Genomic DNA, 26,810 nt, shown 5'->3' with positions numbered 1-26,810 from the left:
GGCTCCCCTTGGAAGTGAGGTGTCTCTGCAAGGACTGCTGCTCTGTGATGGGGAACAGAAACTCCGCAGTTGCTGTCTGAGAGTCACTTCTCAAACGGGCCTGCTATTTAAGGTGGTAGGAATGGTCTCATGATGATGAAAAAGAGGAAGGAGCAGTTGTTTTTCTGAAGCTATTTTGACGCAGCTCTGGCCTTTGAGAATGTGAAAAGCAAGTTGAAATCAGCTGGTCAAAGCTCCATTTGGTGAACAAAACACAAACAGGTGAGCAGAGGCTTTGCCCTTTTTAATGCAGTTACCAGTATATACATGTGGGGTTATACAGCTGTAGGGATCAAGAGCTTCATTTTTGAGCATGACCTCAGTAGCCACAAAGATAATCTCACAGTCTTTCCATGGTTTTGAGCAATGAATCATTTTTACAGAGCTGCTTCTAGATTCCAGTCCCTGTGGGAGCCAGCCATGCCACCCCACTGGGCGTCCCTCCCACTCCGGCCCCCATCCCCAGTGGGGCTGAGTGTCTTGGGGGTCCCCACGGAAGGGCTGCCAGGGGCACTTGCCTTACACTTTGAAAGACTTCTCTGGGCCTGACCTCCTCTGGCAAACTGGACACTCCAGCTCTTACTTTACTGAGAAACAGCTTTATCTGTCATAAACAAACAGCAACCCAGAGGAGGCGCATGTGGCAGAGATCTGGGGATCTCAGAGGCAGCTGGAAAGTGTTTGCAGCATGGTGGCACGGTCTGCTTGTCTGTACCCACTCTCCCTGCCGGCAGAGAAGCATACATAAAGAAGTGTTGGGGGGGGTTGTTTCTGAAGCCATCGTTGTTTCTCCATCACCAGCCCAGTGCCAGGCCTCTGGCATCTTAGGGTATGGATGTGAAATATTTATATTCTGCCAGTGCCTTCATCCAGGCAGCCAAGGCGCCATGACCATTCCAACTCACAGTGTTGCTGGGAGCCTTTTACAGGTGGGAGAACCAAGTTACAGAGTTTCTGCATGACCCACCTGCAGTCACACGCTGGTGGCAGCCTGGGATGGGCAGCCCAAACATCCACCCCCGGCCCCCAGCACGGGACACCACCTCCCACGGTGGGTCAGCGCTCTCCCACGGGCACGCAGGGTGTCAGAGAAGCAGCTCCCCACAGCGGGGCCAGCACATGAACCCCCACCACAGGGCTCTGATGAGCTGCGGCAAGGAGTCCCCATCAGCAGGGGCAGGGAGCAAAAACCCCTCCGGAGACAGGCAGTTTTTTGGAAGGACTGTCCCCAGGCAGTGCTCCTGATGGCTGTGGTTGCCCCACACACACCGGCACAGCCCCAAAAGACCACGCGAGACCCCGGGTGACCGTGGTGCCCCTGTGCAGGGGCTTAATCCCCTCTTGGCCAAGATTTCAAGCGCTGGCCCTCGCCAAGTTCACAGCTCCCTGCAAGCTCTTCGGGCTGCTATTCAGCATGGGTTTGCAGGCAAATGAGCCAGGAGAGCTTCAGCGCTCTTGGAAGAAAGTAAATGCCTGTCTGACAAAGGTCCGGAGCGTTGACAGGCTCCAGGAGCTCTGGGCTTTCCCCTCGGCCCCAGAGACCACACAGTCCCGCCCTGCCCTGGCCTCTCTGGATGACTTACAGTTGTTGTTGGTGTTGTGAGAGCGCAGCTGAACCAAGTCCTCCTCCAAGGCCCCTGCCAGCTCCTTCAGCTCCCTGGAGGTGTCTTCCCTAAGATACTGCCAAGCCTTGCGCCCACTGTGGTCCCTGCGGCTGGTGTCTGCCCCGTAAGCTCCCACCAGCACTTTGATGAGCAGTTCATGTCCTTGCAGGGCGGCCAGGTGCAAGGGGGTGAACCCGCCACTGGCCGTGGGGATGTTCATGTTGACAGGATAGCCCTTCTTCTGCACGTGGGAGATGACCTGGATGAAGCTCTCATAGTGGCCGTGCTTGGCAAGCCAGTGGAGAGCAGTGAAGCCCGTCACAAAGTCTTTCCTGGTCAGCAGGCTGGGATCCAGGTCCAGCAGCCTTATGATGTTGTCCGCATCACCCTGTGCCACCGTCAGCAGCCACTCATGCTCCAGGGGATCCAGGGCAAGAGACAGCTCCTCGGGGCTCTGCTCAGGCTTCTGCTCTTGGTGTGGCCCTGCAAGGACACTGCTGCCGTTGGATGTCTTCTGAGCGGTGGCAAACCGCACCGTGCTGCTGGGGCTATTGCTCTGCAGGAGGATTTCCTTCAGCTCCTTTCTCCGGGTACTGCCGGGGCCGACGGAGAGCCTGCCCGCAGTCCTACCCCAGCTCCCCAGGCTATGGCTGCCCCGGCTGACACTCCTACTGGTATCCATCTTCTGCAGTGGATGGAAACGCTCCCTGCTCCCTGTGGCAGCCGGCCAGAGATGGGAGCTGCGGGCTAGGCTCCCCACTTGCGGCCGGGTGGCGTCCAGGAGGGTGAACGTCCGGGCGATGCCAGCTACCTTCTGCTCTGCCGAGCCCTGCTCCCGCTCCCGCCGAGCCATGGCTGTGCCTCCCACGGGGCTGGGCGGCAGCCCGCTCCCCGGCAGGGCACAGCTCGCAGCTCGCGCTCCCCAACTCTCACCCCACACTTCCTGCCCCGGCTTAAGCAAAGGAGGAACCGACTCTGCAGGGCGGGAGGGCACGCCGGGCACGGCGCGGTTCCGCGGCACTGTTGCGCTGCCGGGGCGGTGCAGGCGACCTTTGGTCACGCCGTGTCCATGGTTGCCGCCAGTGCTGGGCACGGCCACAGCCACGTGCCGTCTGCCCCCCGGGCCCCGCTCGGCTGTACTGTCACAGTGAGAGCGGGAGGGTGTGCGGGGCCCCAGGGGACATGTGGCACTGCTGCGGCGGGTGGAGGGGGGCCCAGACAGCCCGATGCTGGTGTTACAGCAGAAATTTGATTAACACTATTCCTCTGTGAATAGTCTCATTTAGCATTAGTGGCTTAGCATTAGCAGCTAAAGTAGCTGAAGCCTCAGGCCACAAGAGCTGAACAAGGATAAACTTTTGGTAAAACTAATGCTGCTAACAAAGAACTTGCTGAATTCAGCTGATATGAGCGGAATAAAGAAGATAACCAAGGAGACAATTCCAAGAGAATGAAGTAACCTCAGAAGAAAGCCAGCCCAGAGACAGTGAAAACCAGTAAAAAATCAAGAGACCACTGACCAGAATTAAGAGATTGGACTTGGGGATCGGGTGATGGGGTGGCACAGGTATAATTGAGGGGCATGAATTGGGGTAGGGGTCCCTTTCTGGAGGCACCCAGCTCGAGCTGTCACTGAAGGGCTAATAAAAGACAAATTGGAAACCTTTAGTTGGACTTGGCATTCTCAGCAGGATCCTGGGGTCGGACACTGTTGTGGTGGCTGGCATGTGTAAATGCGTAACACTGGTCCTGGGGGGACTTCCTCTGCCACTGGCTGCACCCCAAAGCTCCGGGTGCCTTGCTGAGGTACATGGCCTTACAGCCCCCCAAACTGCCCCCCACCATTGCAATGCTGCTCCTTGGTGCTGTGCTCATGAAGGCCAAGACCACTGCCCCAAGGGGCTGCTTTCCCGGTGGCCTGTGGAGCTCTGTGCTGTCAGGGAGGCCCGGCCCAGGGCAGTGTTTTTGGGTCCCTTTCCCCGCAGTGTTTCATCCCAGTGGCATTTTGGCCTTCCTCTCTTCTGTGTTTCACTTCCCAGCAAGGCCCCATGGGCAGTGTTATTGGCAGCTGCAGCCACCAGTTTGTACCTTCATTTTGTTCGGAAACAGCCCCCAGTCCCATTTCTCCCAAGGCCTTTCTTGTCCAGACACCCATAGCATGGCTGAACTGCCACCAGGTAGTTTTGGTCAGGCACGTAAGAACCACACCAGGCCCTTCAACCCTTTTTCTTTGCGTTCCCTAAGCTTTAGCCCTGCTCTGACCTGCCCTGGGTTGGTCGTTGGCCTTTGAGAGAGCTTTGCCTTTCTCCAACCACTTGGAGCAGTTTTTCTGGGATGTGTGGGGAGCTGGCATCATCCCATAAAGCCCAAATGACTAGTGGTGAAAACATAATTGTCCCCTTGCTCCCTTTCTGGCACTGCCTGGTTTTGTCACTGGCTGTTGGTAGCTTTTGTGGGCTCAGGGAAGCAGAAAACTTGACCCATACGGCTGTGGGATCCTGGGGAACAGTTTAAAACACTTGTTGGGTGGTAGCTGGGCAAAATAAGGAGGGAAAAGAGGTGCTGCTTTGGGGAAATGAAGGCACTGATGGTGCAAAGCCCCATTTAGGGCCACCCAGGTCATGCCTGCAATAGGGACTGGTTGCACTGGTGTACTCTGGCTGGGCTAAAACTGGGATGCCAGCCTTGAGGACTTTACTCGAGGGTCCCAGGGGCTGGAAGAGTTACTTGCTTTGAGTAGGGCCCCTCGCTTAGCCTTTGTTTGGGTAGGCACACTCCCTTAGCCTTTTTTTGATGCTTGTGCTGGCATCAGATGAAGGGAAACCCCAAGTGGCACCAGCTACACCCTCAAAGCAGCAGATGGGCTTATCCGGCCCCCACCCGCCGGGCCGGGGAGTTGAGGCTGCACCCAAGGGCCGGAAGGGGCCGGGGAAGGGGCTGTGCTGCCCCTGGAGAAGACATCGGCCCCGCCGCCATCACTCGGGTCGCTGGGGGAGCACGACCCGCCCCGGCGGGCCCCAGGGACAGCGCGCAAAGCCATTCTATTTTAAATAGCAAGGGCTCTACTGAGCCTGGGAGACCTCAGACCCTTAGACCCAGACGGTAAACCCCAGCCCGGCCTCAGCGCTGCACGGCCCTGCCCTAAGCCCGGCCGGGGGGCCGCAGGGCAGGGTCCGGCCGAGGGAGCCGCTCACCGCGCTGGGGCGGGGGCGAGCAGGGCGCGGCCGAGCTGCAGGCGGCGGCCCGCCGGGCAGCCCGCGGCTGGGGGCTGGCGGAGCCGCTGGCCGTGCGCCCCGGCCCCGCTCGCCGCCCCCGGCCGGCTGCGCCCCCCCCGCGCCCCGTTCCCCGCGCCCTGCCACACCGCGGCCGCGGCCCCGCCCGCAGCCCGGACTGCACCATCGCGGGCCGCGGGGGGGTCGGGCAGCCCCGCGCCTCCCGGAGCCGGGCAGCGGCGGGAGCGGCGGGAGCGACGCGGGCGGGAGCGACGCGGGCGGGAGGGCGGCGGGGCGGGGCGGCGGGGCGCGGGGCTGGGCGGGGCTAGGGGCGCGGCGGGTCCCGTCCCCCCCGCGCGGCGTCGCGGTGGGCGCGCCCGGAGCCTCCCGCCCGGCCGGGGCGGGCGCTGTGGCGGGTTCGCAGCGATGGCGGCGGCAGAGGTGGCGCGGCAGGTGGGAGCGGGCGCCGGGCGCTGCCGGCGGCGGCCTCGTGGGGGCCGGGCCCGGCCGGGGCTGCAGGCGGGAGCGTCTGGCACGGCTGGGGCGGCGGGCGGGGCCCGGGCTGCGGGGGCGCCGGCCTGGGGGGCTCCGGGGCTCGGCCCGGGGCGGCGGCCTCCCGGGGGGGCAGGGAGGTGTCGGGGTTTGGGGGGCAGCTCTGGGGGCAGCTGGGGTTACTCGGGTAAGGGCAGGTTTGGGGTGTGTCCCCTCCGCTGGCTACGGGGCAGCGGCCCGCCCCGGCGACCTTGGGCTGCCCGCCCCGGGTGGGCCCGGGGGTCCTGCCCCGCCGGTCCCTCTGCCCCTGGGCCCCGCCGCGGCTGCAGAGGGACCCGCAGCGCGGGGCTGGCCGGACTGCCGAGATGGAGAGGCCTCATCCTGCACCCCCACCCTGTGCTGGGGGCCCCTGGCCAGGCCAGGGCGCGGCAGTGGTTCCCGTCTCTCAGGGATGCTGCCCGCCTCCCGGAGGGACCGCCATCCCGCGCCCGGTACTGCGTGCTGCGCGGAGGGCGTCGCTCCGGCTCCGTGTGCCGCGGCGGAGCCCTGGGAGCCCGCGCCGAACCCCGGCACCGCATCCCCGCTGCGCTTTGTTCCCGCGGGTCCCCCCGGCTGCCCTCGGGCACGGCCGCCGCTGCTCGCCCGCACCCCGGGCGCGGCGCAGAGCTCGGTGTGCCTGCGGAGAATTATCCAGAAGAGGAGCAGAGGGAGTTGAGCCACCTCTGCGCTGGTTAGAGGAATGCTAAGGAGGCATCTGTAACGTGTTTGCATGCGGAAGCGTTTTGTCTGTGTTTTGATGGGCTTCCAACTTTCTTGTCCAGGCGTTAGTACAGAAATACTTGAGATGAATGCTTGCCGTTTCATCTTCAAAGCAGTAGGTTTTAGCATGGACCCAATCTTGTTGAGCGGGTAGATGTAGCCGTTCCTTGCCAGGTCGTGTGATGTTATTTCCTCTGGACATACCCATTGCTTTGTATGTGACTGCCAAGGTATGTAAAGTGACTCACTTGCTCCCCTGTCTTTTAAAGAAATTGAACGTTAGGCTTTCCTCAGATAATGTACAGGAGTTTCAGACATCTGCTAGTGGCCTGGAATGAATTATGGTATGGCACAGCCTCTCTTGAGGCACTGGGAAGGCCAGCTGTGAGATGGACATGAAATTAGTGTGCTGCAAATTGAAAATGTCTTTGCCCAGACAGATGACTTGTCAGCCCAGGTCTTGGGCATCCGGTCGTGGCCGTGGTTTGTGGAGCAGTCAGCTCTAACATCCTGGTGATGTAGAGGGCTGCTCTCTCTGTGCTGCTGGGGTTAAACACGGGCCAGAGCTGGGGCTAGGTGTGTGGAGGGTTGGGGTCACCACCCTGCCTCTGTCCCAGCAAACCCTTGATCTAAACCCATGTTTATTGTGGAGGTGGTCAGTGAAAACCCCTTCCTCCCTGGGCAGCCGTAGCAGCCCCGTCACAGCTGAGCCGAGGCCCCTCTCCTGTCCTCTGCTGGCATAGAGGGTGCGGGATTTAAACACAGACTCACAGGGGATGTGTCCACCCTGCTCTCCATGGGGGGAGGGCGGGCAGAGGACCGGCTTGTCGGGCACTGTTTAACTCTCGCTCTCTGTAGTACAGGTCAGAAAAATCATTAAGACTGCTGATACAGATATGTGTTTTTTAACGTCTGGAGAACTCCTTCTCCTGGGAATGTATCCGAACAGTGTGGAGTTTCTGCAGCCCTTTGGCAGGGGCATAAAGAAATGTAATCTTAAGAGCTGTCACAATTTGAAATTTCAGAAGCACTTGACCGTTTGTGAATGTTGAATGGCTGAATGATGCAATGCTCCTGAAGAGGGTGGTCGATGGTCAGGAACTTTGGTGAGATGTTTCTTGTTTTCTGTGGTGGCTCATAAGGAACTATTTCTCTCCCACTTTTCTGTTGCTTTTCTTTTATATGTATCCTGATGATTTGTTATCAGCTGAGCAAGGAGAAGAAATACAAAGTCTTCATCTACACTTTACATTCCTGCTTTGCATTTATCTCGTGGAGGATGATTATACTGTCTGCTGGATAATTCTCTCATTGCATAAGAGAATTACACACTTGTACAAGTGAGAAGTAACTGATGGAAGTGTTGCTCTAATTTGCTGTTTAATCAGAGCCAAATGCAGTCTGGGGAAATTGATGCCGCAACACCGAGGTCATGAGAAGGGATCTGATGTTGTTCTGGCTTAAAGATGATGTGAAAAACTGTGGTGTGGAAACCTGAATTCAGGTTCTGCTTTGCTTTGCGATTTGATGTTTGACTTCTCGTGCAAAAGTTGTCTCAGGTATAGGAGTTAACCTACCAGGTCTCAGCATTACGGAGTGGCAGAGGGGCAGGGGAGCGGCTGCTGTGAGCATCAGCAGTGGTGGTGGAGCTCTGAGCGTTCCTTGATTTGGTGTTTTTGAGGGATGGTGCTGTTGTGTTTGTCGCAGCCTTTTGGAAATCCTCTGAAGGGAGTGTCTGAGGCCTCAGTGTTTGAAGTGATTCTTCTCTAGGAGAGGTGGGAAATTTTGACAGAAGTACTAAACGTCAGCTGACGGTGTCCTAAACTGAAGCACTCTTTTCAGTTAGGTGCAGAAGTAGTATTGTACTGCAGTTTGGGGAGTTTCTAGTGCAGGCTTTGTTTGGACACCAAGCTGTTACATTTGTTATTTGCTGTGCTCTGCCTGAATATTCCCAAGTGGAGGCTTTTCCTTTGCTATGGTGTCCTTTTTCGTTGTTCCTTTAGTCCGGGCCACCAGAAATAGTGCTGAATATGGAATGTTGACATTCACCATGAGCAGCACCATTGCATGTCTCAGGAAGAATTCTTTATCTCCACAAAACAGTAATGGGCTCTCGGGGCTCCAAGGATGTCAGGAGGTGACAGCAGCGTACCTACTTGTCATGTAAAGCAGATCAAGACAGACACACACATTTAGCAAGGTTTTCCTGTGATTGTTTTTTCATCCCAAGAACCCTGGAGTGATTCAAACACCTGGAGTCTAAATTTCCCATTTTATATAAACTAATATTTAATGTACAGTGCTTTCAGGCTTGGAGTAATTTATTATAACATCTTTATATTTTCCATATAGTTCTCTGTAAGAATTAGAGTAGGCAGCGGTGGTTTCTGTGGCATGGAGAAGTTCTAACAAAAGGTGTGTGAATTCTCCAAAGACAGGGAAAAAATAAAAAAACCTCCCCAGGTTGGCTACTCCTTACTTTCACTCTGCAATAGCCCTGCCTGGTCATGCAGCAAGAGAGTGTGTTGCTCTTTTTGTTCTTTGAATCTTGTTTGTGGCAAACACTGCTTCCTCCTGAGCAACAATAGCCCATTCTGTCCGGGGGGGGTCACTCTGTGTATATGGGGGGGGGGAAAAAAAAAGGCATCTGGTATCTTGGTGTGGTGCCAGTGTTCACACTGTCTTCCCAGAGATCCCATCTTTGTCTTCGTTCCAAGAAGATTCTAAATTTAAAATAGAGATTACGGAAGGAGTCTTTGCCATTCAGCACTTACTGATGCTTTTGGAAAAAGCCTTCACATAGACAATAGTTAGACCTTGCTTACCTTGTTGGTACCTCTTTATATGTTTAAATTTGACCTGAAAGATTGTTTTCGAAGATAAATAATGGAAGATAGCTCTTGGATACTTTTTCAGCAAAAAAGCTTTATATGCTTAACGTATTCTCCTTCAGTTTTGAACAAGGTAATCCAAACCTACATTTAATGTACAGGCAGGATGACTAATCACTGTGTTCATATGTTGTTTCTGGTGATGCTGTTTATATATAGCCTTGTTCTGGATACAGAGACACCACTTGGTGCGTGAAGGCTTGTGACTTGCACTGTTTCTTGGTGGATCAGATAGAAAATGTTTCTTTTCTCTCCGCAGGTTTGGTAATTGCTGACAACTTTTTGATGTGTGTCAAAACCAGTTTGACCTAAAAACATTCTTTCTTTTCTGTTTTTTTTTTTTTTTTTTTTTTTTTTTTTTTTACTGCATCTGATCTCTTGATCCTTTGGCCAAGCTTTAGATTTTTAGCCAGAGCAGCACAATATACCTCATGGCTGCGTACTTAACGTGAAGGCTCAGCTGATCTGACTGGAAATCAGATTTTGCAGTATTTGTTTCCTAGCCTGTAGCAAATGTGAAGTGTGGTTTAACTGCATTATAAAACCACAGGTGACTAGAAAAGCTACAGGAAATGACTTGCAGGCTGAATTCTGTGTGATGGTAAATGCCTTCTCTCAGCTGAGAGTGGCTTAACTTCTACTGTTTATTTTGTTCCATCTGGATCACACTTATATTTAGGGATGAGGAGAAGATTTGTTCTTAATGAGAGCCTACACTCCTGCCCACGCTTCCTGGGGAGAGTAGTGTTCAAACAGTCTTCCAATGGTGCAGTTTTAAGGCTGAGTATTAAAAATACTCTTGATATTTCTCCTTCCCCAGGAGGAGTCTTCCTGTGGTTCTGTCATGCCTTTGCAGACTGTGTCCACCCATCATCTTTACTGGGGCCTTGGTCCTCTCAGTGCAGATCAAACACCGCCACGAGATACCCCAATGATGGGGTTTTGTTTTGGTGGAAGCAGTTTAGGAGAGTTTAGGTGTCTTGTCACAAAATCTGCGTGCCTAATGGTCTCTCTTTTTTGTGCTTTATCTGGCTGTGAATTATTGTGCCTCAGAGCTGCATCCTCAGAAGGTGAAAACAGAATCTGCTGAGGAACTTGAGTGCCTTCCTATTGAACATGTCATTTGGAGGCAAGGTGTTCAGGAATTAATAAAGCACCATATTTGATGAACATCTTGGCAGGAAGAGTCAGACTAATACACAAAATATGGTTAAGGGGAAACATATTTACATATCACAGGGTGGTAAATATGGTTAATGGCAGAAGCGTATTTGGAGCCTCATACTTGGGAAAAAAAACCCACACCAGCAAAACAGTAACAAGGCAAGTAATCATACTCTGACTGGCTACTGTAGTGAGTGCAGTCCTTGAGGATGTTTTTCTAGCCTAAAATACCAGTGCCGTTAACAGAAGAGGGAAAACCAGTATGCCTGTCCCTATAAACAGGCTTTCAAGATACATGAAAACATGATTCTGAAAGAGTAAGTTAAAAATTACACCCTATAAACTCTCGCCTTTTGGCTGTAATATTTCTTGCTAACTGATGATGTCCCTGAAAGGTCAGAGGGTGATTTTCTGTATTTGGCACTAAAATACATTATTCAGAAAAGCCTTTGCTCCAGAGAGGGAAAAACCTTTTTGGGGGGGCTGCAGGAGGGGAACTAAACAGTACACACATATATGCAGGGTTACCACTGACTCTCCTTTTTGCATGATGCCATTTCTGAGCCTCTGCATGTGGTTTACTACTGTGTGCTGTGCGGGTTTGGAACCCGGAGTGCCTTGGTGTACATAAGCCTTTGTGCAATGGCCAGGTGGAGATTTCTGACCTCTCTCCGGAATCAAGAGGCCGTGCTGGGTGTGGAGCACAGCAGGAGCTGGAGCTCGGCCCTTCTGCTTCCCGGGGCAGAGGGGGTGTCCGGTGGTGTCTGGCAGAGGGGAGGGCAGGGCAGGGCGTGGGAGCAGCTTCTCATGAAGTCCTTTGGGTGGCCTGGCAGGAGCGGCCTGTGCCCCCCAGCCGGCAGGTTTGGGTACCTCCGCTCCCAAACCCCCGTGCAGGCTCCCTTCTGACAGGGATGAGTGGTTAAGAGCAGCTCAGTTCTGAACACTTTCTCAGCTTTTTTTTTTTTTTTCTGTTCAGTTCCTAGCTTTGAAAGATACGCTCTGAAGTTCAGATAGCAACACTCAGAGCTAGAGAAGACTTGCTGCTTTGTGTGGTCTGGCCACCTGCCCGTGCAAGCATCTCGCTTGCAGCTTCCTTCGGTGATCCCTGATTCTGGTCTAATGGCCATTTTATAGATTTGGACAGATTCCCATTTGGAGTCTGGGATTTTCATCTTCATAACAACATGGAGGATACTGAAGACTGTATCCTCTGCTACTTCTTTGCTACAGCACTTGAGCTTTGCAGAGGCAGTGTGTTTGGGTTGTTCAGTTACTAGATGTAGGTACAGTTTTCCTGTTTCTGTTTGGTTTCTATAATTGCAGCTGTGAATGTGGATTACATGTGAGTTACAATTCACATTAAGTGAATTGCAATAGGCTTAGAGGAGGCATCATATACATTCATTTGCATAGGGGATTCTTTTTGTTTTCAATATAAGGTGAGACTTGAGTGTCTATATAATTTCTCAAGAAACAAAAGGTTTTGCTACCTCTATTTCAGCAGCCGTGTTTGGGTATGAGTTTTGCAGTTTAATATTTTTTCTGACTGGGCTACCTTCTAATGTGCAGCTAATGAAACGTTCTATTTGTACTGTCTGGATTTGTTTTGGGGAGAGGGAAGTGTGCTGACATAATTTACAGTATACATGCAAATGTCTGTTTGGACTGTGCAGCTGATTCTACTTGGGAGGTCATAAGGGTTTATACAGATAAGTGTACTTTGCTTGAAATGACACAACTATTTCATTGTATTTCAGGGTGAAGGCTGTCGTACTGTCCCACTTTCTGGACACGTAGGATTTGACAGTTTGCCTGACCAGCTGGTTAATAAGTCAGTTAATCATGGGTTTTGTTTCAACATCCTGTGTGTGGGTGAGTATTTCCATTTTGGGAAGTTCTCTTGCTGAAAAGGGTTTCTCTGCAGCTGGATGTAGCTTGTAGGTGACAGCATTAACAAGGTAGCTTTGATTTAAATTTCCCCAACTGTTCTGTCTATTTTCAGTAACAGGATTTAATGGTGCCCTAGGAAATTCCTGCTGGGGTTTTGCCGTATGTCTTTCTACCAAGCACTGAACTATAGAAATAAAATGCCTTAAATCCCAGTCTTTTATTATGATCTTTATTTTCCTAATATGTTTGAATTTCATGTTTTTAAAAGAAAATAGGTACTCATGCCAGAGAACTTTGTTCTGAGGTCTTGTTTGGTTAGGCATTGAATTATTATAATAATTATTTTCACAAAATACCAGTCATGCTTCTCTTAAATCACAAAAAGCGATTTTTTTTTCTCCTCCCTTCAGTGCGTACTTGAATTAAAATAGTGTCTGGCGAAGCCTTAGCTGGTCAGGGGATTATCCAGGCTGCCATGTGGTATGGATCTCAGCTGGGGCCTGGTACTGTACTAGTACTTGATGTCTGTCACTGCAACATCTGCCCATCTCACAGGTCTTCCCCAGGGTTAGGATCCCAAATGGTCCCTCCTCAGAGGCACTCCTAGGTAACACAAGTAAAATCTTGTATGGCTTTGGTACAGTAGTTTGGTAAGGTGGATAAGGAAATTAATAATAGAGAATTAATAACTGTCAGATAGGACAATTATTTTGGTTTACTGATGCTGGTGCCCTGCCTCTGGGAGCAGGAGGTTATTGTGTGGCCATGGCTGCTCAGAGTAGATCCTGCTCCCAGCAGTGCCAGGCGTGACAGAGGGGAGAGCTGCAGCTGTGGATACCTCCTGGGGACTCAGCTGGTGATCAGCTCTGCACCTGCACAAAGGTTTTCTGTCCCCTCCTGTGAGAGATCCAGCTCATGGTATAGACCTGGACAGGGTTAAGTCTGAGATGAGAGGGGAGCTCCCTCCCTGTTAAATGGAGCTGAGAAAAAAACTTTCCCTGACAATGGCATTGCTGTGAGATGATAAACTTTGCTGACAAGTGGAGGTCACTGTCAGACTGAGTCACTAGGTGATTTCCACAGTACGTGAATGTGATGTGACCTAGTGAAACTCTTGTCCCAAAGACTGTAGTCTTAAAATATTTCCTTTCGCACTTACTGAGCTGCTGTGGATTTTTTTTCTACAAGTTGTAGGTGTAGCAGTGGTTGCCTCCTGTGGTTAGTATATGTTCACTCTGACATGTGGAGAGGAACTGAATGCCTCTGCTCTCCTCTTTGCAGGACAGAAATAGGATGTATTAATCACTTGTTGATCTGAATAACAAGGTCTTGCCAAGATCAATGCACATTAGTTATTAATGTCAGTCTTTTGTGAATAGTAGTAACACAGACATGATCAGTCTGGAAATAAAGAAGCTGTATAGGAAAATTTAATAAGCTTCATTAGAAAAAGATCTGTAAATCTTGAGTTGAGGAGGTCCGGCTTTAAAATGCCTTTTAAGAGTTGTCTGGTGCCTCTGTTAACTTGTGGTAACAAAGTTAAACTCTTAAACATCCTGGAGAAAGAAAATGAGAAGTCCCAGAGTTCATCTGTCATGTATTCTGTTGGGTCTCACTTGTACAGCAGGAGTTTGGGGTGAAAAATTGAAAGAACAGGGAGCAACTCAGAATTGGAGCCAACAAAACAACTGATCCTGTAGTCAGGCCACTAAGCATGATAGAAAGGCACTTCATTGCCCCTCATTTTTTAGCTGTGTGTGGCATCTGTTGAAGGAAAAATCTAATGACAATTTTGCTCTGCGCCATACTGGATCTGAGCCACCAGTTCCTCCAGCTCCTGGTGAAGGAGCCAAGGAAATCTTGCAGAAATGCCTCTCCGCAGCATGTCCAGAGTGGAGCAATTTTTAGCTCTTCTCATGCTGAAAGCTGTCTCCCCTTTGAGACTAGAGCCAAAGATAGAATAAATGAGCAAACCTCATATGAAGTTAGGGGTTGTGGATGGTTTCTCTGATACTTTATTCTTCAGCACAACCATTTTATTCCTAAAGCTTCTGTGATAAAATGTTAGTTGCCTCTTAGTTCAGTGCAAAGGCTGGAGAAGTATTTAATGGCGGAGACCTGTGCTGACTGTATTTCTTAGTGAGATGGAGTGAAGAAAGAGGAAGAATAAGCTGACTTTTTTTAAAGTCAGCTTTCTCAGTTTTTGCCAGGGTAGGTTATATGTGCATTAAACTAGTATCCCATTATAAGCAGGAGCTTCCCCCTTCCTTTCTCCCTGAATTTGCAGAGGATTTGTTCTGACCGGCCTATTCAGTGCAACGAGAAATGACTGTTTTGTGGCAGAAATACCTTATTTTTTTCCCAGGGGCTATACCACAACTGCTTGAGGTCTCCTTCCAAACGACCGACTGGGGTCAGGAGGAATGTAGACAGTTTTCCTCGTGCAGAGCTGCTGTGCCTGCTCTCCAGCAGTCAGCTTTCTGTGGGGTGATGAGCTGTGCAGCCAGAAAGTTGCCCAGTGGTTGGTTTTGTGGTCACTGGTGCAACCAGCTGAGGAGAGAACAGGGTTCCACCAATCAAAAAGCCATCAGTCTCCTCAGCCCTCTCCTGCCCCCTTGCCACTGGTCCCCTGGGGTGGATGGTGGTGGCTGGGAGCCGGGTAGTCCTCTGAGGTGCTTCAGCATCTTTTGTGAGCCCATGTTGTTCCTTTTGTCCCTGCAGCCCAGTCTTTGTCTTACAGTGGGTGAATCATGCGGCATCCTCGTAGCCTGTCAGATGGAAAGAACTATTTTTTCCTCTCTCTGTGAGAGATGGCCTTACTAGGCTGAGCTGCCTCAGGGCTTGTCTCAACAAACCTGCTACATTGGATTAGTTCCCATTTCTTCACGTGAAAGGGCTGTGTATGTGTGTACGTTTTCTTTAAGATTGAATTATGTGATACCTGGAGCCATGGTTGTTGATCTTGTGAAGGACAGGTGTTGTTCCCTCATGAAAGAGCACTCGTGAAAGCTGCTCCATGCCTTTGAACGGGGAAATACTCCAAGGACTCCTCTGTCCACCCACAGAGTTGATTGAGGATGGTATGACTGGGGCCTCTTAAATTCTGAGTGATGTGGAGAAAGGGGCCAACAAGCAGCTGTTTGTTGTTTCACTTAACATGTACTAGGGAAAAGCAAAATAAATCACCAAGCACAAAAAAGGAGGTACAGCTTTTGTGGTGTATAATTCATCTTACTGCTGCAGAGTGCTTAGGATGCCAAAATTACTGTGCAAGGAAGAAGCGGCAAAGGTGCATTAAGCACAAAGATACATGTTTTGGTTTGGGAAGCTCCCAGGTTCCTAAGGGAAAGGAGCATTTACTGTGGGTGCAGTTTCTTCAGTTCCTCCACCGTAGCTGCTGACCAGTGTCAGAGACAGGCGTGGCAGCACCTCACCTCCAGCTCTCACTCATCTCCATCCCGCCCAGAACAGCTTGTGTTGGGTAGCCCTTGTGTCGCTTGCCTGCACAGCATGGCGTGTTGCTTTGCAGTACTGATGGCTGGGTCACGCACTCCCTGCAGTGCTGGAGAGCCCCAGAGGGAGAGCGACGTCCTGGCCAGGTGTCCCAGGAAGGGCAGTCTGGTCCCAGAGCAGGGCATCTCTCTGGAGTAGCTGAAGGGAGGAGAGTGGCGCTTGTCCCAGCTGTGTTTACAAGTGGTGCCACTGCTCTGTCACTGCGGGATTTGATGAACTGTTTCCGTAGAGCACTGAAGACACTGTGTGCGTGTGCACTTGGAGCAGGCAGCGTGTCTCGGGAGACCAAGAGGAGATGCAGGGAGCCCAGCACAGTGTCTCTAGCCTGGCAGGCTGTCAGCTGTTTAGAGTGGATGGTGCCTTCTGGGCACTGGTGTAGGGATGCTGTGTGTCCAGAGCCTGACTGCTATGGTGTCTCTCACCTTTTTTTTTTTTTTTTTTTTTTTTTTTGGCATCTCTGAGATTTATCAGGCTTAACAGCAAAAATTCATCCCATGATGCTTTAAAGGCACAATGCTACAGCTTTTCAATAACTGTCAGAGTTTCCCAGTGCAGTACTCTTAACAGTAAAGGTCACCCTCCCTACCCTGTCCTCCCCACAGCGTTTTGTCAGCCCTGTTTCAGGAGAATAGACCACTGCCGAGTTGCATAATCCTAAATACAGTTTTGGAGATCAAATCACATGTGTGCCTATAAGCCTGACATCAGGAAATAATCTCCCTGCCAAGGACGCCTCTCACTTGGTTTGCATACACCGCTGCTTTTTCCACGGTAACTCTGCCTCCCTTAATCCCCATTCATCGTCTCCGCTTTTTGGAGAAGATTCCAGCGCTGTCGCTGGAACAAGCACAGACTACTTGTCCTTTTCATCAGACCATCTGTTCCATCTGGACTCCTGTCCTTTCAAAAAGCAGTTGGCACTGTTTACATCTTCCAGCCAGCAGAAAGTTGCCTCTGCGTGAGGCAGAAACTCCCAGGAGATTCAGAAATCCTCTCTTCTGTCATTTTGCCCTTCAGAGTAGCACTGCTCCCTAGCTCTGGTCATATTTAACACAGTTAAAGCACTTTATTATTGACATCTTCAATCTTTCACCATCTCATGTCACTCCGTCAGTGTTAACATCGTGTTTCTTTTAGCTGAGATAGTCTTTCCTCTCTCCTCCATCCTCTTCCCTGGCAGGCTTTAATGCTGTGCCCTGTCAGTGGGGTTACACAGTGTGGGCACGGGTGTATCTGCTGGCTGAAGGTCATTTCTGGTTTGCAGACTTCACGGTTGAGATGCCATGTTACTGGCTGGGTGTTTTGTGTTTTAACATGAAGTAGGTGTTCAGATGGGCAACTCGCACCTGTGGAAAAATGCGTTACCAGTTCTGATCTTCCCCTTCCAAAAGGAAAACCTCAGTGTGTCAATTCAGAGTTGCCTTTGCTGGCCCTGTGTAGCTGGCACGAGATGAATTATAAAAGCATGTCTTGAAAATTTGCCTGCACCTCTTAGCACTTCTCCTGGCCCCTCTGATAGTTAAAGTCACTCTTGCTGGAAACAACACATCAGATTGATTTAAAGTAGGCAATGATTAGCAGGTTCAGAATGTGTTTAAACAATAGTCTTCGCCTCATGTGAACACTTTTTGCCCTAAAGAAGGAGGAAGCAGAAAGGAGAGGTGGCTTACAGGGTGTTTTGTCTGCCTGGAAGCCAGCATGATCTACACGTGACCTTGAGCCCTCGCTGCAGAGAGCAGTTCCCTGCCCTGGTTGCTGCTGCTGCTCCCCCATCACCCTGTCCTGCAGCCCTGGGGGCTTGGGGCATGGACTGCTGGATCCAACCCTGTTCTGGGGCCCACCAGGCAGTGGGACAGAGAACGTGGGGCAGCAGCACAGGAGGAGGCTTTGCAGGCTGGTGTGTGGATGATGCTCCCGCACCCCAGGGCTGTGAGCTCCCCTGTCCTGGGATGCCCTATCAGGGATCCTGGCATTTGCAGGCAAGCAGCCAACCCCCTGCTCTGTCCCACCCATCCCTTGGCAGGGGCTCTGGAAATGCTGCAGCCTTCTCAGGCTGTTTAGATTTTTCTTTTTTTATGCTGCCGTTTTCCTGGAATCCCTGAGAAAGGCCTGGCAGGTCGTGCAGGCTGTCTGCTGTTAACTCTCAAAATCCATGTCCGAACTGTGGCGACACTCTGGTCTGCTGTGCTTTGCGCACCTGCTCCCTGTATGGGGAAAATGGTACCCCAGAAGCTCAGACTATGAGATTTCAAGTCAATGAAGGGCTTGCTGTGGTCAGCCATGAGTCTTCTGGATGGTCCAGCTCATTCTTCCAGCGATAGAGATAACCTTGTGCTTTGCTGAGTCCCACTCCCTTCCTGGTGCCCCTGCACTCTGGTCGGCGGTAGATCCGGCTGGTGCATTGATGTAGCAGAAGGGATTGCAGCAACATCAGCTCCTGGTGCTGATTCCCTCTTCTCCCCTTCAGATTGCAGACAAGATTGGTGTGAAGAGCAGCTGGACTTGTGGCTGTTCTGGCCGTAGCTGGCATCAGTTGGTGATGGAGCACAAGCTTTTAGCTGGCTCCCAGGCAGCTCAAGGTGTGCATTGACTTTCAAATGTTAATGAATGTTGCTGCCTCTGGAAAGATACTTGACACATGATCCTGGCAATCTGAGACCACTCAGTTCCCTGGGCAGTGGATGTTTGCCCTGCCCTGCCTGTCATGTACTTCAGCTGTGAGAGTGAGAAGTCCCTTCTGAGGCCAAGAGAGAAGAATTTGCCTGCTCATAGGGGTGAGGCTCAGAGATTTGGACGGGGGAGGATGGGGAGGAGTTTCCCCTTGTTGAATTGGGCATTTCATGCAATTTTGGATCTGTTGCAGAGCTCTAAACCTACAAAAATAAGAAGCTCTTTTCTTCTGAGCAAAGCAGGAAAATGATGAAGTTGTCTTGGTCGGGAGCTGAAGGCTCAGGGAGGGGGAGGAAGGCTGCTGCAGCCAGACACAGTCTCCCTTGGTCCCACAGCAGGCTGGAGGAGCAGCTTTCACAGTGGGTGGGGTTCGGCCGGCTGTTAAAGTTTCAGCAAAAGCCAGCTAGGCAGCTCAAGAAATCGCCATTTCCCCAACACAACAGCCCTCACAAGGCAGCAAACCAGACTGCTTAGTGGTTTAGCACAGTCAGATCCTCTGAGCTCGGAAAGCTGGCTCCATTGTCAGAGCGTGGTAAGGGAGGCTCCCCTGTGCAGTGAGTGCACGGAGGGATTTGTTTTGTTCTTCCTGGGATGTATCTAAAAGACTGGTCTCTGGGATTTGTCTCTTTCTTCCAGACAAGGAAATAATTCCCCATTGATAGATGGAATCCAAATAACAGTTCGATGCTGCAGAACTTTTGGAAGCAGATTTTAGAGTATTGTAGCTTGTGTAGCCCCTAAGGTATGGAAAACGGATATTACAGAAAATGTCCCCTCCCAGTCTAGAAGGCTGATCCCCCAACTCAATCTGTTGTGGGTACAAGAAACCAACTGTACAACTTGCTGTAGAACTGGAACCAGCTCTCAGTGTTTCTGTGCAGAAGGAGGCTATTTCAGTGGCTGCTTATTAGAAGCATGCTGATCTGGAGCATCTTTTTTTGGAAATGGCAATGAGCCCCATTCCCTCTCACACTTTTTAATCACAACAGCATCTTCTGTAGTGTAGTTGTGGGTTTATGTAGGATCTGAATGATGCTTTCCCCTTTGCCTCTTCACCTCTTTCTTTTCATCTCTATTTTCTAACAATTTTAATGGCCATTAGACTGTGAAATGTAATTTTCCCGGAATACAGGCCTCCCATTGTACATGGCTTTCTGCTTGCCAGACGATCCCTTTGGAGCATGAGATCTGCTTTCATCTGCTACAATTTCACCCCTGTTAATGTTTGGAAGCTGAAAGGCCAAGCCATGTTAATATTCAACAGAACATTTCAACTGTCTTTTTCTCCAATAGGGGAAACTGGCCTTGGTAAGTCAACTCTCATGGACACACTTTTCAACACTAAGTTTGAAGGTGACCCAGCGTCTCACTCACAGCCTGGGGTCCAGCTGAAATCCAATACCTATGACCTGCAGGAGAGCAACGTCAACCTCAAACTGACTATTGTGAGCACAGTGGGCTTTGGAGATCAGATTAACAAAGAGGACAGGTGAGTGAAGAGGGAGAGAGGCTCTATCATGACCGGGCCAGACTGCACTGTAGTTTTCCTCCTTCCTTCTTATGGGTTGTCCTTGTTGCCTCTTTGGGACGGGACAGGTAGAAGAGAGGACAGAGGCTTGGTGTGTCAGCACTGCTCCAGCTATCAAAGCAGCTTTTCCCGTGCTATCAGAGGAATATTTACCTTGCTGGCAGCCTTCTGCCCAAATTCATCTGGTGAGGAGCTCTAGGGCATCTGTGCTTGTTTCCTTGTGCTGTGCTGACCACGAGCTGCCGACCAAACTGTTAGCATGGTCTAGTGACCACTTGGCTTAACAGCCACTTCTGTCAGGCTCTTCTGTGTTGCCAAAGGAAGCACAATAAATGAGCAGTGAGATACCCTGGGGAAGTATTTCTGGCAACTCATGTCCCGATGTGGCTGGAGCGTGGCAGTTAAGGCATGTGCCATTTCACCAGACTGTCTCCAACGTGCATCTTCATGGAGGCATTGCAGATGGGAATTGTTTTGTTGAGGGTCTGTCTGTTAGATTTTCTTTTCAGTTTTAAGATGCGCTGATGTCCTTTACACTATGAGTCTGACAGGCTCTGTATTCAGACAGCCTTGAAAGGGAGTTGCAGGGATTTTCTGCCCCAGAGCGCTGGGCAAAGGTAGTGCTGTATGGAGATGTATCTTCCACCGGCAGGACCTGGGGCTGTGAGAGCAGCAAGCTGTCCTCTCCCTCAGTGCAAGCAAGGTCTACATTCACACTACTACTGTGTCTCCATTATCCTTCCTTTTAAAAGTCTCTTGCCCTCACATTTCAAACTATGAGAGTCCACTTTCCCTGGAGAGGATGGCCTGTCTCCTGTCCTCTGCTGAATCCCCAGGACTGTTTTTGTCAAACAGGCTGGTGTACTGCAACTGTAAAGTTTCTTACGGGTGGGCAGGAAGGGAGATTGAGAGAATTGGTCTTGGGAAGTGAAATTTAACAAGCAGCTTGTTTCTTAAAAGCAAGCAAAGGAGCACTGTCTGTTTACCTTCCTGACTGCACAATGTCCAACTCTTTATTTTATTTTTTTTTTCCTTCCACCAAAGCTATAAGCCCATTGTTGAGTTCATTGATGCTCAGTTTGAAGCCTACTTGCAAGAAGAACTGAAGATAAAAAGGGTCTTGCACAACTACCATGACACCCGGATCCATGCTTGCTTGTACTTCATTGCCCCAACAGGCCACTCTCTGAAATCCCTGGACTTGGTAACAATGAAGAAGCTTGACAGCAAGGTAGGCACATTTAACTCTTACTGAGCAGGTTTGCTATGTGTGTGATGGAAATGCTGCTGCCTTTCCAGAGAACATCTCCCCACTTTGAATAGCCCTTACGCTAGTGGAGACGACTGAGTTGGCAGATAAATCCTGTAGATCTATTGAGCACTTTTAAGTTTTTGTAAGTTGTATTGCAGACTTGGAAAAAACTCCCTGGAGCAAAGCTGAGGATTTCTTACCACTCTCTTCTTTTCTAGGTGAACATCATTCCCATCATTGCCAAATCTGATGCCATTTCCAAGAGTGAGCTGACCAAATTTAAAATTAAAATCACAAGTGAACTGGTCAGTAATGGGGTTCAGATCTACCAGTTCCCAACGGATGATGAATCAGTGGCGGAGATAAATGGGACAATGAATGTAAGTGATTCTATGCTTCCTCCTCCCCCAGAACAGCACTGTCACTGTAGAGGTTGGTGGCCCACATTGGGGTGCTTCTTAAGTCTACTTTCCTTTTTATTTTGTGTCTTAAAACCAAAGGATTCTACAGGGATCCCATCCTTGTAGTGTCATCCTAGGCTAACAGAGCCTTGTGGTAGACTACTTACTGCCTCTCTGGTGGGATTTTCTAGTCAGAAAACAGACTGTCTTTTAACCCTTTCCTTGTCCTAAGGCATAGCTTTTGAGGGACATGTAGGAAATCAGACAAATGGTGAGGCCTGGCTGTGCAGGGCAAGGACAGGCCTGGCTTATGAGTTAATCAGATGGGTATTACCCATCTGGTTTGAGGGGCAGGCTGTCTACAGACATTTACCACTCTGCTCCTCACCCTGCGTTTTTCACACCAAATAGTTTTGCATTCCTCGGCTGGTGTTTCCTGCAAAGCCCTGCCTCCGGGGTGTCTCATCTTGCCCATGGCTGTCTTTGCAGCAGAGCCACTTCACCTGGCTGGTTTTGGGACTTCTGTCTCCACTGAGTAGCTGTTTTATTATTGATCAGGTTACTTAGCTAGGTCCTTGGTCTGGTTTGCCTTTTGCCTCTGGTGCTCTTGGCCAGAACAGATGGTCAGGGGGATACAACGAGGCTGGTTAGAGCACACTGGCTTCCCTTGAGCTATATCCATGTGCTGATGTGAGAAATAAAACACAAGGGTGGGAGCAGTGGCCCTCCTCTTCCCTAAACATCTGCTTTTGGTCACTTTTGGAGTATATAAGAAGAGAGGGAGTGTGTGTGCTGCTTCACTTCCCCCACATACTTTCCCCAGCATCTAACCCTGTTCAGCTCAAGGGTTTCTCTAGATTTCTGTCCCACACATCACCTGATGCCCCCCCACCAGTGAACTTCCAGGATCCTGTGGCAAGGAGTTAACCAGCAACGTGTGAAAAGCAGTACACAACTTGGGCCAAACATGTCTTGAGGTGTCTGCAGGTGCCTGTTCTGGCTCTGGCGTTCCCAGCATTGTGGGTGCCTGTCTGCGGCTCCCTAAAGATGGAGGAAGCTGTCCCTTGGCACCTCTGACAGCACATCTGATCATGCTCCCTTTTCCAGAAAGGTTTTTACAGGAAAGCAAGTAGGGGAAGTTGCTTAACTGCTGCTGGTGAAGTACAGGTCTAGCTGATGTGCTTTTGTGTAGTCTTGATCTAGTATTAATAGTTGTAGAGTCTTGTGGAGAAGCCTGAAAGAAACATGAAGTTTGTCCTAACATAAGAGCTATCAGTGGTGGTTTCCTGGACAGAGTAGTTTTGTGATGGCATCTTTCTCAGTGTTTAGTGCTCTCACTATGTAGGAGTACAGTTACTCATGGAAATGAAGATGCAACATCACTGAGTCCTCAAGGAACCAGAGGTGTGATGACAAAGGGAGAAGTCCTCTCCCCTTGGCCCTTCTGAGGGCAGAGGTAAACTTCTGCTCATCTTTCCTTTCAGCCATTTACATGTCTCCTGGGAGGGAATCGCTGTCTCAAGTCATAGATGTTCTGGGTTATGTCAGCTGCTGCACAGAGAGATCAACCCTTTAAACCCTCCATTAAAGTGATATAAATCATGATTACCAGGTTTATGAGAACTAAGCAGGCCAGAATCTGAATCTGATCAAGCCACTTTTGCAGACCTGGAACATTTGTATCCAAGTGCTGATTTTATTAGTAACATAAGACAAATCTGCTTATGCTTCAGGTAAGATGAACTTGTGGAGAGATTGAGACCAGTAGAAGAGTCAGGATGGGCTGATTTAGGTTTGTGACTTAAATTACCAATTTTAGTCATATTTAAAATTGAGGAATGGGAAACTTCGATTTGAATCAGATGCCTTAACCTTTGTGTTTGTACTTCTCTACAGAAAGTGTCATTATCTTTGCCTGTTACAGATCAACATCTTTGAAAGGTTATAAATGCAGTCTTCATATTTAAGTAATGCTTCTTGCTGACTGGCAAGTTCTCTGGATCAGTTACTTTTTTTTTTTTTCTTTTTTAATTAGAGAGAAAATTGAGACTGGTTTGAATGTTTTGATTGTAACCTGCGTTAGTTGTCTTTCACATGAAAAGTAAAATTAGGCTTTAAAATATGCAAACTCACTATTTCGTATGCATTTTACTATATACACTTGTGCTGGATGCATTTGAAATTTTTTTCCAGAGTATTTTGCAGTCCAAATTGGCATACCAAACAGAGAAAATACTGTTTGATCTGGTGGAATTGATTAACTGAAGGATTTAAAATCTGTGCCATCATAATCAGAAACAAAAGTATTTAACCATGAACAAAGGCATCAAGTGAAGTATTTAGAAAATAATCAGATTAAACAACTCTTCAGAGTAAGATGCCTGATTTTCCTTGAAACAGATTTCATCTCTTTGAGAATTCCACCAAGCATTTATTTACAAGTTCAGAGAAAACACTGTCCAAAATTCTTCAGGTCTCTTCCCATCTGGATTTTGCTCTTAAATAAGAAGAACAAGCTCTCCTATTCTTTCAACTCCCTATTGGCTTTTCCATTTTGAATGAATTAGTCTAATTATTGAAGAAAATATTCTCCCTGCACCTGCTAGTTAAATGAAACCACATGCAGCTACATGAGCTGTCCCACATGGTGGGAGCTGGAACTTCGTTGCTGATGGAAGAAGGAAATCACCAGCACTTTTTCCTTGGCAAAGACAGCAGCTGAACAGTTGATACGATTGATACCAGTGGAGGAAATGACTCTGCTGTTGAGGGTAACCAGGCCCATGGACAGCTGAGGTTCAGGCTGTACCTGTGTGGCCATAGCATGGTGTTTCTGCCACTGTCTTGGGTTGCTTCTCCTGCTCCCGTCGTTTGCCTTGTCCCTTGGAAATCCCATTACTTCACTCTCCCAGAGACCTCAATATGAAACAAACAAAAAGCATTAATATCTGTGGGAGAAGCTGACCATGAGATGCTCCTCATGGACAGTCTGAAGAACAGGGAGGTCTGGAAGCTCTCACCCAGGAGGATGGGAAGAGAAGTGGGCAGCTCCAGTGTGCTGTGGAGGAGAGGGTCACCAGTGAGGAGCATGTTGCCACTAGCAAACATTCACCTGATCCTGTGTCCTGGAGGGGAAGCTGCTGCCCTGAAACCTCAGGTGCCACAGAACTGCAGTGGCTTTTCCTCTGGAAATAGCACTGTGTAGACCTGCAGAGAAGGCTCTGGCCTTTGTGGGTTTAGTACCTGGGGCGTTCCAGAGTTTCCAGCAGTTGGACAGTACAGACCAGTTCCAGTGCATCCTGTAGTGAGGAGCTCAGCCTGCAGTAGGTGAAGAGCCCAGGCAGTGTCTGGCAGTAGGCAGCATGTCCCACTGGTGTGATGTCTCCAGTTTCTCCCAGAGCAGCCGAAAGTGGCATGTGGCCCTTGCTTGGCCCTGGGCTCTCTGCTTGCCCCCTCCCCAGTCAGGCTGCCTGACAGTGGCTGCACAGCGGGACTCATGGGACATGCAAGGCCTGTTTGCAGCCTGTGGAGAGGCAGTGACCTGCTCTGCAGGGACTGCTGACAGTTCCTCCTGACCCCGTGTGCAGAAGTGTTTGTGGATAGTGCTGCTGCTGTGTGTGGCCTGTCTTGAAAGGCAGGAAAAAATACAGCTTGTAGAGGCGAGGTGACAAATTATTCCTCTAAAAGTTGGCTACTACCACTCCTGTTGCAACTCCTGTTGCAGTACAGAGGCTGTTCAGTTGGGACAGCTTTGTTTCCTTCTCCTCCAATGTTTTGTATCCCCTGCCCTTTGCAGGGGAATAGACAGCCTTCTGCTGAAAATCAGATTCCTTCAGCCTGGGAGACCACTTTCCTTTTTCTGCTGCTTGGCCTCTCCTGCTGGGAACTTACCCTGTGCAGAGCAGGCACAGCACCATGCTGGCCCGTGCCTCTCCAGGCGCTGGCATGTCGGTGTGATTGCAAAGGTAACTCGGCATGGAGAGCAACCCAGGAGGTCCCAGTGCACAGAGCCTCTGCATGGCTTGGGGTGGCCCCCTCAGGCTGAGCACCAGCCCTGCTTATGCTGTGTGTGTCCCATGCAAGAGCTGGGAGGCCAGGGAGTAAAAGCTGAAGAGCCCATCTTTGTGAGTGCTTGCAGGCAGTTTTGCTGTATTTGCAATTTGACTGTATGAAGCCACACTCCGAAAGCAGGAAACATATCTCTGAAATCTTTGCTTGTACCAGCTGTCGTGAACTTGTCCAAGTTTTCAGATAACCTGTGGAATTAGAACTTCACTACCTGCTCTTGAGAGCAATCCAGGGTCACTCGTTCCATATAGTTGGCTTTCTGGGGCCCTTTTAATTGCCCAGAACTCAGTGCACTTTAAAAGGTCTAACTAACAAATGTCACTGCACAAAACTCAGCAGAAGGGGTGGGTGCAGGGAGCTGGCAACTTTATTTTTAAGTGCTGAAACACTGCACTTCTTTGCTGCTCGGTAGAATGCAGTATAGTTCCCAGGAGCAAGTGGAGGTGGGCAGAGATCTCACTTATTGCACGACAGATAAATGCAACCAAGTACAATAGCAGTGTCTGGGGGGGTTTGCTTGCCTGCCTGAATTTGGGGAATGAGGGGAGCATAAGGAGAGGTCTTGTGAGCCCAGAGAGGTGTTGGGAGTGTTTCTATTCCAACTCTGCTGAGCTTGCACTGAGCAAATCTCAGTCTCTCTGCAGAAGGCAAAAAGTACCTTCTTTACTGAGAAGTGACTTTTTTTTATTTCTGAGTTTGACAAGCCTTGTTCTTAGTCAGCCTTCAGGTACTTGTAACAACTGTACTCTCTGGAGTGTGCGCCTGGGCTTGAAGAGTGTAACAAGGCACAGCTGAGTTAGCAATACAGCTCTGCTGTCCCCAGGATCCCTCCGCATGGGTGTGATCCCTGGATTTGGCCTCCTTTGTCCTCTAGCTATGCAGCCACCTAGCAGTGGCTGTGTGTAGCATTAACATCATGAGCTTTTTAGAACGTCATTGGCACTTCTTTGGGTTTCTCAGAACCAGTTTTGATAAAGGAGTGCTATGGGAGTTGGGAGAGGGGGTGCTGAGGGTGAGCCCCAACACAGCAGCAGGAAGTGTGGGGCACTATGGAGTGTTAGGATGGGGCAGGCTCAGCCCAGCCCCAGGGAATGCAGAGGCCCTTCCCAGCAAAGCCTGGGGCAGACCTCGGGGCACATGCAGATGGTGCAGAGATGTGTTCATCCTTCCTCACCAGGGGTGAAGCAGGTGGGGAGGAAGAAGCTGTTACTCTGGGGGTGAAGAGGGACTTTGATCTCATGATCTGCTAGAGCAAGTTGTCTTGTGCTCCAGTGTGAGCTGAGGGAGTGGTGGGGGGATAAAATAAAGAAGGCTCCAAGACCTCTTA

The 26,810-nt window shown here is 50.1% G+C and overlaps 2 protein-coding genes across 4 annotated transcripts in view; one reads left to right on the top strand and one right to left on the bottom strand.

Annotated features, from left to right (window-relative positions):
- Nucleotides 1-1,409: 1,409 nt before the first annotated feature.
- SOWAHD (sosondowah ankyrin repeat domain family member D) lies at nucleotides 1,410-2,588 on the bottom strand. Its single transcript, XM_074915439.1, has one exon. It carries the CDS (start codon nucleotides 2,494-2,496, stop codon nucleotides 1,486-1,488), a length of 1,011 nt encoding a protein of 336 aa, XP_074771540.1. The 5' UTR covers nucleotides 2,497-2,588; the 3' UTR covers nucleotides 1,410-1,485.
- A 2,613-nt stretch (nucleotides 2,589-5,201) lies between these two features.
- SEPTIN6 (septin 6) overlaps nucleotides 5,202-26,810 on the top strand; it is a 31,027-nt gene continuing 9,418 nt past the window's right edge. For 2 of the 3 annotated variants that reach the window (XM_074915586.1, XM_074915584.1), the window contains exons 1-5: nucleotides 5,202-5,308; nucleotides 11,919-12,033; nucleotides 19,528-19,723; nucleotides 20,807-20,993; nucleotides 21,233-21,394. In XM_074915586.1, the coding sequence (XP_074771687.1) occupies nucleotides 5,282-5,308; nucleotides 11,919-12,033; nucleotides 19,528-19,723; nucleotides 20,807-20,993; nucleotides 21,233-21,394 (687 nt within the window). In that variant the 5' untranslated portion in view covers nucleotides 5,202-5,281. Of the gene's footprint in view, nucleotides 5,319-11,918; nucleotides 12,034-19,527; nucleotides 19,724-20,806; nucleotides 20,994-21,232; nucleotides 21,395-26,810 lie in introns of all 3 variants that reach the window. The other variant, XM_074915587.1, reaches the window with a different exon arrangement.

This window comes from Athene noctua, chromosome 11 (genome assembly GCF_965140245.1).
Source record: "Athene noctua chromosome 11, bAthNoc1.hap1.1, whole genome shotgun sequence".
NCBI lineage: Eukaryota > Metazoa > Chordata > Aves > Strigiformes > Strigidae > Athene > Athene noctua.
The sequence above is the reverse complement of the archived record's forward strand: the minus strand, read 5'-3'. Positions and strand labels throughout refer to the sequence as shown.

What these genes read in the sequence shown, in the direction of transcription:
- SOWAHD (XM_074915439.1), bottom strand. Translation starts at nt 2,496, where the DNA reads ATGGCTCGGCGGGAGCGGGAGCAGGGCTCGGCAGAGCAGAAGGTAGCT.